A 13,764-nucleotide genomic window follows, 5' to 3' on the forward strand; every position below is an offset into this window, starting at 1 on the left:
ACCTTAAAGGGGGTTGTCCCACTTTTAGCTTTCTTGCAGGAAGCAGTCATCTCCGTACGTTATGCAGTAGCTCAGGTTGATACTGCAGGCTGGGTCCTTTTAAAGTGAATGGGATTCAGCCTGCAGTACCAACCTGGGCCACTTAGCAATGTAGGGAGCTGTCTGCTTCCTGCAGCAAAACAGCTAGCAGTGGGACAGTCCAATTATGAAAACGTACTGTTAGGGTTTCTGCTGGGATCTGTGGTACTACATGGGTTTCCAGCTGCTCAGCCCCGCAGGTGGGGGTTGTTTGAGCTGACTGTGGGTGAATTTCTCCAGCCAGCCAGTCCCCTGTGTCTTAGACCCCTGTGTGTTAGGTGCCTGTATTTCCGGAGGCCACTCCTTAAGAGGGACGTACTGTTAGGGTGTATTGCTGGAATCTGTTGTACTACATGGGTTTTCAGCAGCATAGCTTCACAGGTGGTGTTGATTGAGCTGGTTGGGTGTGAATTGCTCCAGCCAGCCAATCCCCCTGGTCTGCTGCTCATATATATGTGCTCCTCTGCTAGAGGCTGATGGCCTTTTCTCTGTTTGTTCAGGATGTTCAGTGTGAACAATGTCATGCTCCTGCGTGTCTGTGCAGCTCTCGGTACGTGTAGTGTGAATTGGGTCTTGTTGTGGTCCTTTATCATCTAGAACGAGGTAGGTCCCTAGGTTCCAGCATTAGGTTGTCCTTATCGGGACGATCACCCCGCATTGTAGGCAAGTTTCCTGTAGTTAGTTATCTCGTTAGTGTCGGGATCCATGAGACAACGAGGACCCGTGAAGTGGGCTCGCAGGCTTAAGTATCTTGGCCAAAATATGAACTAATACCTCGTATTGTATCTATTCCATCTGTTCATACATGCGGATATGCTTGGTGAGTGTTTTGAGTGTTTATCAGCCGTTGATTTCTGTCTGCCAGCGAGTATGAAGTCCGTTTCGCAGATCTGCTGTTCGGTCTGGTTTCGCCAGTTTGTGAGTGTGAATGGCGTAAAGTTTATGTCTGTTTCTCAGTCATGTCCGCGAGTTTCGTGTCCAGTTCAGAGTTCTGCAGTTTACGTGCCGGTAAGACTCTGCAGAGAGTTCATGTCCTAGTTTGATGTTACACGTTCTGTATATTTACAATGAAGCCAACCTGATGCCCTGCTGATTGTTGCGAGCCTGGCTTATGAATCCCATAGTGAACAGTCATATAACTGGGAGACGTTGTGGCTGGCCATACATACTTTTGTGTTGGATGACTGTCGGGTGATTTAGCGCGCAATAGGCATCCCAATCATTATTTCTTACTGAATGGCGTGGGAGCATGCTGGAGATCTTTTCTGGCCGTCCGCTCGCCTCCATTCACAGTAAACAGGCAGTCATTCATAGATTAATAACTGTCTGTTCATACGGGCTGACAGTCGCTTGCTTTTTAGGTGAGCTAAAAATCAAGTGACCTGAACAAGTGAGCAATTCACCTGCCCTATCGGGTCCTGTTCAAATGGGTCAACAGTCGCCCATAATCGCTCTTTTGAGAGATTACTTGGGTGACCATCGGCCCGTGTAAATAGGCCCTTAGTGCTCAAGTCTCTGACTTGGTGTCTTGATGAACAGACTCCATACTTGACAGCATAGCAGACCATATAGAAGGAGGTTGTCCAGACACATTGGTATCGGTTGTATTACCCAAATTTACTGTGCATCTACAGTTAGCGTCCTTCTACACGGGCCGATAAATTGACCATATCACATCTGCACTGACAATGCAGCAAATTGATTGGTGCCCATTCAAAACATTTCTATATTGCAATTATTGTAGGAGTTTAATATCAACGCTTCTTTGTCCAGTTATTCATTATTTTCCATCCCATGTACTTTACATTATAATCGGCAGCTCATGCTGTTTGCACAAAGAGATGTGCTGTTGGCAAACGATAATGTCTATGTCCGTATAACAGAAGCAAAAAAAAAAGGGCGAAAGAGCGTCTTGTCATTTGTCCTTTAATCACTGGACATGTTTACACTGGGCAACGAATGCTAGTACGAACAATGGTTCATCTGATCATCGTCCCATGTAGAAGGCTCTACTTTAGCTGTGTTGTAATATATGGCTTATCCGAGGGGAAATGTCAATTGGTTGAATTGGATTTATATGACTGCTTGCTATTATTTCCCCTAAAGTAACCCGGATCCTGAGCGCTCTGATTCAGTATTGTCGAGTTATGTTTCTACACTTTCATATCCACCACAGCCAGCAGTATATTGGCTAACGTATTTGGGGTAAATAAGGTTCAGAGGCATCAAAGTTCTTGGCAGGGAGAGACACTGACGGTTTTTGTGTGTCGTTAATTGACCATCAATCTAGTGTTGTATTTAGAACCAGCATTAGTCCATTGGTTGTATCCATCACATGTACAAAGATTGTTTCATTTGTATCGAAGAAACGAGCAGCCTGGAAGATTTCACCATAAGGCCTTGTTCACACCAGTGTGGTTTTAGCAGAGTATAGGTGCGCCAAAAAATTGTGCCAGTACTGTGCAAAAAAAAAAAATCGCATTAACGGGCAGCTGCTCCAGGAGGAGAGAGAGAAGCCCGGCAGGGCTTCCGGATTTCCCTATAGCAGGGAGAGAGAGAGTGGGGCTATGGGGGATTAACCCATATCTCCGCTCTGTCTCTCCCTACTATGGGTTAATCCCCCATAGCCCCACTCTCTCTCCCTACTATGGGGGATTAACCCACAGCCCCACTATCTCTCTCTCTCCCCTCTGGGGATCCCCGACGGATATCCCCATAGCACAGAGAGAGTGGGCAAGGCTAGAGAGAGGGGGCAGAACTATAGGGCTTTTCACTGGGATTCTCCATAGTAAAGAGATGGGGCGGAGCTAGAGGGTGGAAAATTAGATATTTTCGCCATGTTTTGTATATATTTTTTTACATGACGTGCGCTGTGAAGGTTAAATAATGTGCTAACTTTTTTCTCTGGGTCAATTCGTATGCAGCGATACCACATGTAATTTTTTAATTTTTTTTTAACAAACAAAAGTGGTTTTGATGTTTTTATTTTTATAACTATTTTTTTAATAGTTTTTTAAACTTTTTATTTTTGTCCAACTAGGGGACTAAAAAATATCAGCACTAGGGGACTTAAATATCAGAGGCTGAGCCTCATAGGCCACCATAGCTGCCAGACCGAAATCCTATATGCAAGCCTCCGGGTGCCACAGCAACTCATTGGGACCCTGCAATCATGCCGCTGGGGTCTGATGGGTGACAGAGGGAGCCCCCTCTGCCAGCCTTTTACATGCTATGGTCATATTGACTGTGGCATCTAAAGGGTTAAATACGGGGGATCTAAGGTTTCTCCGGTTCCTGATTTTAGAGCAAGTGTCCGGCTGTCATCCAACAGCTGAGCACCCACTCCCCATGGCTTCTCCCACACCGAGCTTCTAATGCAGCGCTGGCTGCAGAATAAAACCCCTTAATGGCTGCTGTCAAAAGAGGTATGGACAGTCGTTAAAGAGTTAAGCACAGGAGTAATAGTTAGTTGGTAGACCGTGGGGCAGCACATGCACCTGACCGTCATCCCGTGTAAAGGTACCTTAAGAACGAGAGATAACAAAATCAAACAGAGCAAAGCTAAGGCAAGACAAGGACAGATGCAAACAGGATATAATAAACCATAAACTACAAGCCTAAGGGTCCTTTCACATGGCAGGCTAAATGGGAACAAGCATGCAATCAGTGGTGACATAGTGATCATATATCGGTCACTTGGTATGTATTTACTCTGAATTATCAGTGATCATTGATCATTCACGCATACACCTAACAACTATTCTGCAAATCGCTTGATCTAATGACTATTTGCACGATAATCATGCTGTGTAAAAAGGTCCTAAAAACCAAGGACTGGATTAGACATAACCACAGGAACAAGACTACACTTCCAAGAAACAAGCCAGGCTAGAACAAGATACAAGAAGCATACAAGGAACACTGGATTAAATGCACATTGCTTATGCTATAACCAGCAATACCTTGCAGAAGCCAGAAATATGTAAAGAAAAGGAAACCAATCAGGAAGTCTTCTTCAAACGAGGCTGGGATTTAGCAGTGGTCTGCTGATCCACTCTAATGCATCAGGAGTGGGACAGTTGCATAGTGTTAGACAGTAGAGGACCATACAGCAGGATGGTTCTGGTGTAATATGTCTCCACCATAAGTATGGGTGGAGACATGGGTTGGCCAGGCGGAGTTACAGGGGACGGGCAAGTCACTCCCACAGCTACAGATTGGCTGATGCCCGGCACACAGCTTCCCATGTACCGACTCTCCCCGCTGACAGCTCCTGGTCCTACTACTGCTATCTCCGCTCCTAGTTTTGCTGTCATCGCTCCGCTGTCACTCTTTCTGCTGGGCTCCCTGCCCTGACTGGCACTTTCCCCACCGGACTCCTATTTCACCTCCTGGTGCCGCTGTACCAACCCCCAGCCACTCCCCCACCCCCTCACCACTGGCCTCCTAGGTTTGCTGCTGACCCCACAGTCACTCTCCCCAGTGGCAGGGGGCTACCATCTGGAGGGGCTGGGGCTGAAGACGGAACAGCCTCCCAGAAAACAGCAGCGGCAGCCGATTGTCAGCCAGCAAGTAACTGACTGGCCAGGAGGAAGAGCACCATCTGTGTTACATTGCTGGCTGTCTGGAGGGTGCAGCATGCAGGACCTGAGGGTCCGGGACTGAAGACCGCACAAAGCAGGAGCCTGTCACCCGGCGCAAGTAACATTGGGGATGGGGTGGAACACAGCAAAGACCAGGAGCGAATCGGCCAGAGGGAGTGGTATCGAGGAGCTGAGGGACCGGGGCTGAAGATGGCACAGCCGCACAAAGCAAGAGCTTGTCACCCGGCGTATGTAACAGTGGGGACGGGATGGGACACAGCAGAGACCAGGAGCCAATCGGCAGCTAGGGGCATGACCAGGGCGTTACCTCCAGCTCTGCCCGGTCAACCCCTAGCTTCCAGTGTCGACATATGACACCAATACCCAGCAGGAGAATATAGCAATGTTCTCGATGAAAATATTGACTGCCTGGAGCCACCACTAGAGGGAGCTTACTGCATACAGATTTATTATTGACTTCAGTTTATTAACAGTATGCAGTTAATATTTTATTTTCTTAATTCTATGTGGGGATTTATGAAGGGCCGTGAGCAAGAATTCTGACATAAAATCATTGCATATTTTGTGCAAGCTGTACTCGCACAAAAATGTAAGAATTTTTGTCCTTTTTCCTCCATCCTCAGCACTTTTCTAAAAACCGAAGCTTAAAGTAAGGACTGGTCCACCCATGGCCAACAAACTTTTACGGCATAAAGTATAGTGCAAATCTAGGCTGGCTCTTAGCTGTTATAGATTTCACTTTTTCATGCAAGACGGACAGAGGTGTGCCAAATTTATTAAGGAGCGAGCACTCGAGCACACTTTGGATTAAGACCAACATCTAAAACACCCAATTAAATTCCCCCTTTTTCTATGCAGTGGATATCAGAAAATCAAAGCTTCAATTGCTGAAGACACGGGTGCACATTGGCAGAAAACAGTGGCAGTTACTCTTTTATCGATGACTCACCTTTCATTGATGGAGGGATATAGGGACATGGGTTTGGTCTCTTGGTCTTTAGTGGTTGGGCATCCTCTGTCAGCTTCTAGGAGAAAAATAAAAAAGGATTAAGAAGAAACACACTGCCAAAAACTAATGTGTAAAACTGAATTGTGTATGCAAAATACAGTTCTACAGCAATTGTGAAGGGGATTGTAGATGAAGGGTTCTAGGGGATGGACTCTCTACATCTCCCCTGAAAATGTTCAGGAACGTAGAGTAAGCGCTATCCTACCAATAGTAATTGGACACCTGAGTAAGAATCAGAAGTAGCATCTTCCATATGTTAATACTTAGTGGGGCTCCTTTGGCCCTAATGACATCAGATACTCCCAGTGGCATACCTTCTACTAAAATCTGATACACTTCAGCTGGTATTTCCCTCCATTCATCCTGCAAACGCCAGGTGAGTTCTCTCAAAGAAGATGCATCTGCCGGTCTACAATGGTTCAAGGAGTGTCATCATTGGAAGGTGAGCAATGGAAGAACGTTCTATGGAATGACGAATCGCGCTACTCCATTTTCAAATCAGCTGGCTGTACCTGGGTGTGGAGGACACCTGGGGAACACCTTTTGCCTGAGTCTGTTGTGTCAACAGTTGTGTACGGCGAAAGTTCTGCTATGGTCTGGGGATTTTTTACATGGCTGTTCCATGATTAGATTGTCTGCACAGAGTCCCGACCTGAGCCCTACTGAACATCTTTTGGCCAAACTGGAACGTCGAGTCAGGAAATATGAACAGCGTCCATCTTCTTTAAGAGAACTCACTAGTCGTTTGCAGCATGAATAGAGGGGAATACCGGCTGAAATGTATCAGACGTATGTAGAAAGTATGCCAAAGAGAGTATTTGATGTCATTAGAGCCAAAGGAGCCCCACTAAGTATTAACATATGGAAACAAATACTATTTTTGATTCTTCCTCAGGTGCCCAATTACTTTTGGTAGGATATTGTATGTTTGTGCCTACTGCACCATAGGGTCTGCCTTGTGAAGATCCTGGCCTTTAACTGTGCCTCCCCTAAGCATTGGTTTTAGCTTGTGAAATTGGGACCTTGTCATAAGATCTTCAGCACAGCAGAGACTGTATAGGACTGCATAGCCCATAAGCTTGGAGTATGGACTGTGGGTTGAGTGCATGCACAGTGCAGGGGAAAGGGGTTGACAATAATATCCCCCGATTATCATTCCTGTTTGGTTCAGTCAGATGGGCATGTTATTTCTAAGGATGGAGACAAATGACTATCAGAAACCTCTTATACTTCTTGTTTTTAAAGGGCCGGCTCCGACTGCACCGCAACCACATGATTTTATCTCAGACCCTGCAGAAATCAAATCAACCACAGAGACTAATATTTTTAAAGTGAAAGTTACACTTTAAAGAAAAGTTTGGACATCATAGCCAAATGTTTTTAGATAATATCTCTTTAAAACAGCATGGAGTGTTTTTGCAGCCGGTGGACAACTTCTGGACTCTCTCAGAATTGGAGAACTTTCTGGAGTACCTTTCCAGCAATGCCTGCTGACATGAATAGGATTGCTCAGCAGTTCCGTCATGTTGCGTCTCTTTAAAATCCAAACACTTGGTAAGTTGACCTCATGAGTACATATGTGTTCCACCGCTGTGGGCCATTCTGGTGTGAAAGGGTGAATTGTTGTTACTGAAGTTCAGAGACGGCCTGCTGCGGTCCCTACAGTATGGAGGCCGGACTGATGGGAAGAAGCGAGGTTCAGCGTAGCGGGAGGGTAGAGGTCACCGCTGTCTTTGCAGATTTAAAGGGAAAACTATGAATGATGTTAGATCCCTACTAATAAATACACGTCTGTAGATGGGCACAATATAGTCTGGTAAATATATTATCCACTTAGGTCTTCTGCAGGGCGTTGTGTATAGCATACATTGTTGGTAAAGTACGTCACTTGCTAATGTCATTAGCTGCAACTATGTAGCTAATGTTATCTCTTAGATTGCAGTTGTATAACATTTTTAATGTTTGTGGTGGACAATACCAGCTACATGAAAGGGTTATGCTAAGTTGGCGCCAACAGCGGGCAAACTCGGGTAGGTGCTTGGGCGGCCCACTCAGGGTGGAATCAACCCAGTTCTCAGTTTTTGAAATCAATTACATCTGCGTCTTTATGACGTGGATACAATTAATTATGGCACTGCAGGAAGCCCAGCGCTTTCTGTTCTGAGGCCAAGGCAGAGAATGGAGGAAGCTGTTGAGGCGTGATGGAGGGGAGTTAGTTGATTATTTTATTTTATTTTTGAGGCACAGCGGGACCTTATTAATTTCTGTGGGGGCACAATGAGACCTATAAGTAACTCAGGGGGCACAGTGCAGCCTATAAGTGACTCAGTGGGCATAATGGGGCCTATAAATGACCCGGGGGCACAGTGTGGCTTATACATCACTAAGGGGGCCCACTACTGTGACTCTGTCACCCAGTGGCTCATATAAACCTGGAGCCAGCCCTGGAGTTATGGATGCACTAAAAGAAGAACACAGATATGCTATCTCCAGCTATGAAAAATCCTCTCTTGAGATGGGAACCACCTCTCACCGGATAAACCCTTCAAACAACTGGGTCATCTGGCTCTAATACACTTGTCCTAATCACCTGGGCCCTACCTGATATCAGGTGGCCAACTTCAGTAGTCATTAGTCTAATAGTTAATATCATTCTAGAAGAGCATTGGCCCGTGCGGACAGGAAGCTATTTTGTGGTTGCCTCCAGTTAGATGGAGGTACGGACATGTTCTGCTCAGCGAATAGATTGATTCATCCTGCTCGGTCCAAATTCTGACCTCTCACCAGCATGGTGCAACTGAAGTCTGAACTCATCTGACCTGGTGAATTTTTCCAACTGCTCCAAGTCTTGCGCTCTTCTGCCCACTGGAGTTTTCCCTTTCTGTTTCTACATGCAATGACACTGGAACTGGCCATTTGTTTATAGCCCATCAGTGCTAAGAAACAATGAGTTGTTGGAGCACCAGTATTGTATTCATCTGCAACTTGCTTAACTGCCTGTTCAGCAGAACGATTCTTGACATCCTCCTCTGACCCCTTGCGTCAATTAGTTGTTTACATTCACAGGATCGCCTTTCACTGCATGCTTTTCCTCAATCATGGCATTCTCGGTACACTCTCCCCACAGCTGCACGAGAAAACCCCATAAGGTAGTCATCCTAGTCTAGCACTGAAAACCAGGCCTCGTTGGAAGTAGCTCAGATCACTCGATGTTCTCATCTAATGTGGATTCACGCTGAATCTGATCAACGGAAAACTTGTCACTTGATTTTATGCTGCTCTCCGGGGTCACGGGTTTAATGACCATACAGGGAAGTGCGAGTCGTGAAAGGGCCGGGGGCTCTTATACGGTGGCTATATGGTGTATATCATGCATAATATTACATCTTAGCATCTGTATTCCAGCTACAACACCCGGACCAACTGTGGTTCTACTGAACAGAACCTAGCTCATAAATGTGTGTGACCGGGCTCGCACTATAATTGTGCACGGCTTATGCACTTCCACATGCACAATACTGTAGAATGATTAGGTGAATACAGTGTATTCACATACATTGCACCAGTGCAAATCTCTGTAGGTGACTGTCACCACGTCCCAGAAAGTACAGCTCCAAATTGAAGTTCTTCGTCTTCAGCCGCTGCCACCCCCGCGCCGTTCCTCAGGTGGCCTTGCAGAGCCTTTGAGGTCATACTCACTGTGATTTTGGAGCAGAACGTTCTACGCTTTAAATAAACCCTTTTGTTCACTCCTCTGAATTTCACCCCCCCCCCCCCCTTCATAACAAATTCCATTACGTATTTTCACCCCATGAGGTGGGGGAGGGAGGGCAGGAGCGCAGTTTATCACAAGGTGGGGTGAGTTATACCTGTTTAGTTGCTTAATAAGCCAAATTAAATTTAACCTATGCACTGCTGGATTCTCAGATACACAAAAGCGGACACAGAGCACACTGGAGCCTATTTAGATTGGGGTTTCATACGCCGGTTTAAGGCCGAATGGACACGGGCACGCGTGGATTCTGCATGGAAAATTGCGCATGGAATCCGCCCGTGCCTGCAGTCGGTGACCCTGAGTACTTGTCATTGTCTTCTTTTTCTGTACTGTAAATGGTCCGCACGGCTCGCCATAGGACATGCGCAGTACTGATTTTTTTCTTTGAAACTTCTGCTTTTCTTACAGAATCCGTAGCCCGTCCGCAATTTCAATTGCGGCCGGGCCGTAGATCAGATGGCTTCCATTAACTTCAGGACGCCTGCTCTAGATTCCGCAGCAAAAATCCACCCGTGCGCATTGGGCCTTAGGCTAACTTCACAAGGGCGAGCGCGATATGGGGTCATGAATCACGAGCGAGACCTCGCATCACATCGCATGCACCAAGCACGTGGACTGATGCTGCCGCCGGCCCCATTGAAAACAATGGGTGGTGCGATGCGAGGGCACACAGAAAGATAGAACATGCCGCAATGTGTTTCCTGCATCGCAACGCGGAGCCATACAGGAACACATCGCTTATGTATATGACCCCATTCAAAAGAAGAGATTTGTGTGGCTCGCAACGCACAAATCTCGCACGATTTTCTTGCCCGTGTGAAGGCAGCCTTAGGAAAAGATGCTGCAAGCTGAGGGTCCGTCCACACAGGCACTTTTACATAATACATGCAAGTAATGTACATGAAGTAAACATGTAAAACCACGTGCGTTTTAAGCATACGTTTATGTTTTTTAATTTGTATGCGTCCGTCTTTATATGTAAAACGTAGACCTTTCAGACTGTAAACTGTTTTTTCTTAATAAAGATTTGTGCTTCAACACTTTTTTTCCCTTGATCACAAAAAACGTATATGTTAAGTGTACAGAAACGTTCAGCCGTATATTTCCATACATTTTCCATTGACTCCAATGTTTCAAAAGAAATGTATGTATCCACATTTTTTTTTATTTGTGTGGCACAGAAAAGCGTAGAAGAATAAGCTTTCCGATCCCACAAAAAAACGCATGCAAAGAAAGTTTGACTATGTTTAACCCATTATAGCCTATGGATCCATGAATCGTTATATTTTCATCCCTGTTTTGGAGAAAAACATGCGCTTCACGGATGGACATGTGTCATTGTGGACAGCCCCAATGTGTGACAAATGTGCGTCTAGTCACCTCCGGTGGCATCTTCATGCATCGTACAGAAACCTGTGCCAGCCCCAGTTTCTACCATCATTTTTAAGCAAATGTGATGAGCCGTATGCGTCCGTGCCCCCTAACTTTAGGCCCCGTTCACTTTTTAAAACAATGCTGGTGTCCTGCATAAAAGTCCAAAAATTGCGATTTTCAATACATGCGCCAAACCTGCAACTTTCGTAAGTCAGAAAACAGGCATAAATACATCACATATAGGTGCCCAGCACACCTACGATCTTCGTCCATTGGAGTCTAACTTAGGCAGTATGTACACGGCCGATAGCGAGTTGTGCTCGAGAGATCTGGGCGAAACTCGCATCGCAGCACACATGGACGGCTCGTCCTTGTGATGTGGACACCGCATATTGGAAGTCCTATACTTGTGCGAAACGCAGATGAAAATAGGAGCTGCTTCATGTTTTCCATCTATGGTGTGAGAGGAAAGTTGCCATGTAAATTAACGCATTGGACATAATGGGTTCTTACAAGCGCACGTTCTGTGTGTCACGCAATCAAACAGAACGTGTGCGTTCTTCATGCCTGTATAAATACAGTCTCAGGCCTCTTTCACACGGATGTTGTGATTTTCGTCCGGCAACATTGCGGTCGAAAATCGCATGAACGGGAAAAATCTCGAAATGGCTAAATCTCCTGTTTTCTCGCCTGCTCACGCAGCAGGCTGCAGTGTATATATCATGGGCCGGAATTCCATATGCTGGGGGGGGGGGGGAGACCTTAGCGCTGCAAAGGTCTCTCCCCTCGCCATGCTGGCTGATAGTGGCAATAGAAGCTCCCATAGAAGCCCTTGGGAGCTGCCGGGGAGAGGGAGGGACTTTAACAGCGTTTGCCATGCTCAATTCCCTCCCCAACCTATGAGAGCTGCCGGCAAGGGGAGGGGGAGGGACTTTAGCAACACAAGCCGCTGCTAAACTCCCTCCAGTTGTAGAATTGCAATGTTCACTGCGAGTGCGATGGGATGTGCGAGAAAATCGCATCCCTGAACATGCGACTGTCATGCATATTTTTCACGCGCGTGAAAATTGCATGTTGTTGCAATAGGAAAAATGTAAAAATCGTATTGGACTCGTGTAAAACTCGTATGTACATGCAAGTTTCTTACAAGCAATGCGATTTTTACCTCGTTCAAATAATGGGCACGTTTTCAGTGACATTGCTGAAAGATGGAACGCGCTTCAATCTTTCCGTCTCACAGCATCGCTGTGAAAGAAAAAAAAATGACTAAGTAAATTAACCCATTGGAAACAATGAGTTAATATTTTGCACGAGTTCCGTGCGCTGTGCAAATATACAGAACTCCTGCGATATTCTTGCTCGTATAAATAAGTCCTCACAGGCAAGGCGCGCCCATTAAAGTCAATGGGCATAGAAAAAAAACATCGGACATCGCTCAGATGCCATCTATGTGCAATTCTTGTGCTGTCCGTTTTTCTTGACAGATGCGTAAAAAATGACTTGGGCCTGTTTCTGTTTTTTTTTTTGCATAGATCTAGAATGAATGGCACACAGAAGTAAAAAAAACGGACACACGGACTGCATAGGAATGGAAAAAACGTGATTTTTTTTTTTGCAGACGTAACATGGACGATTTTTTTCACGCAATCGCGCACCAAGTGATACAGTATGCCCCATTGGTGTTGGAGCTGAACTCAATAGCTGCACAGTAATGGTTGTGTGAGGAGTCAGAACAGAGTGGCCGTCTCATCAAGTACTATTTATAAAATATACCTTTAAAGGTGAAAGGTGGGTTTCACCTTTGGCACAAAATATCAAAAACGCATTTCTTCCGTCAAAAAGCCAGCCAGCTGAGTGGAAAGAGAACAGACCCCATTATAGTCAATGGGGGGCTGTTTGGCGCGGTTTGGTTCCATCATACGATGGAGTCACTCTGCCAGGGGATTCCCCATTCCTGGTCCCGAAACCGGAACCCCAGCCACAGATGTGAAACCACCAAAACACCGCCATGATTATTCATTGGTTTTGTTTCATATTGCAACTCAGTGACAAGTCAAGTGAATAAAGCTGAGCTGCAATACCAGACACGGCCTATGTGAAAAGAGTGGCGCCATTTCTGAAAGAAAAAAGTCAGATCCTTTTTTCTAACCTCATATAACCTCTTTATACGGTGCACCCAGTGATAATCGCAGCCGCGTCTGCTGCCAGGAGTTTTATAAGGTGGCGCTGGCTGAAAGAGCTGTCTAGGTAGCTGTAGGATGCCAGAAGCCCTGCAGCATTAAGCTCTGATTGTCTTACCTAAAAGCTGTGAAGTGGTTTGCACTGACTTGAGCAGTTAACAGCACAAAGTTATAGAAATGAAGGTATAGTTACCTGATATAATGTGGGGTCATCATCTGTAAGGGGCAAAAGCACCAGCAAGAGAAAAAGAAAACCGAGTCATTATGACGTTATGGATGATGCAGAAAGAAACATTACATTGACATTTATTATATGCAGGACATTTCAGGCCCAAGTGTATTGTACACCTCTTAAAGGGCCACTCCAGGGATTTTTGTATTCATTCACTATGTAGTTATCTCCAGTATATATAAAAAAGTTAGTGTTATCTTGATTAGTTATTCATTTCTTTCTGAAACTCCCATCCTTTTTTCCCAAATGGTCATGTGATCTCAATTCTGACTAGTTCAGATCTACTTGATTTTATGCTCTCTGAAACTAGTCAATTTCTCAATATGTGTAATGCCACACAGAAACTGTCTAGAGGGGGGCACAGACACTCCTATCACAGTTACTGATGATGATCACGCATCTTCCGTCACACAGTTATAATAGAGGAGATCACCGCTCATCCTCCTGACTGTATACTCATTGCAAATAGTGCAGAGGGGCGGGAGCTCAGAGCACTGCTCCCGCCTCTTCCA

The 13,764-nt window shown here is 45.6% G+C and overlaps 1 protein-coding gene across 2 annotated transcripts in view; it reads right to left on the bottom strand.

Moving 5' to 3' along the window:
• Positions 1-13,764, bottom strand: part of PPP1R1B (protein phosphatase 1 regulatory inhibitor subunit 1B) — a 57,923-nt gene that overhangs the window by 12,258 nt on the left and 31,901 nt on the right. Inside the window, exons 3-4 of one of the 2 annotated variants that reach the window (XM_066586852.1) lie at positions 13,214-13,236; positions 5,632-5,704 (exon numbers count right to left, since the gene is read on the bottom strand). In XM_066586852.1, coding sequence (XP_066442949.1) covers positions 5,632-5,704; positions 13,214-13,236 — 96 coding nt within the window. Of the gene's footprint in view, positions 1-5,631; positions 5,708-13,213; positions 13,237-13,764 lie in introns of both variants that reach the window. The other variant, XM_066586851.1, reaches the window with a different exon arrangement.

Source organism: Eleutherodactylus coqui, chromosome 13 (assembly GCF_035609145.1).
Source record: "Eleutherodactylus coqui strain aEleCoq1 chromosome 13, aEleCoq1.hap1, whole genome shotgun sequence".
Classification (NCBI taxonomy): domain Eukaryota; kingdom Metazoa; phylum Chordata; class Amphibia; order Anura; family Eleutherodactylidae; genus Eleutherodactylus; species Eleutherodactylus coqui.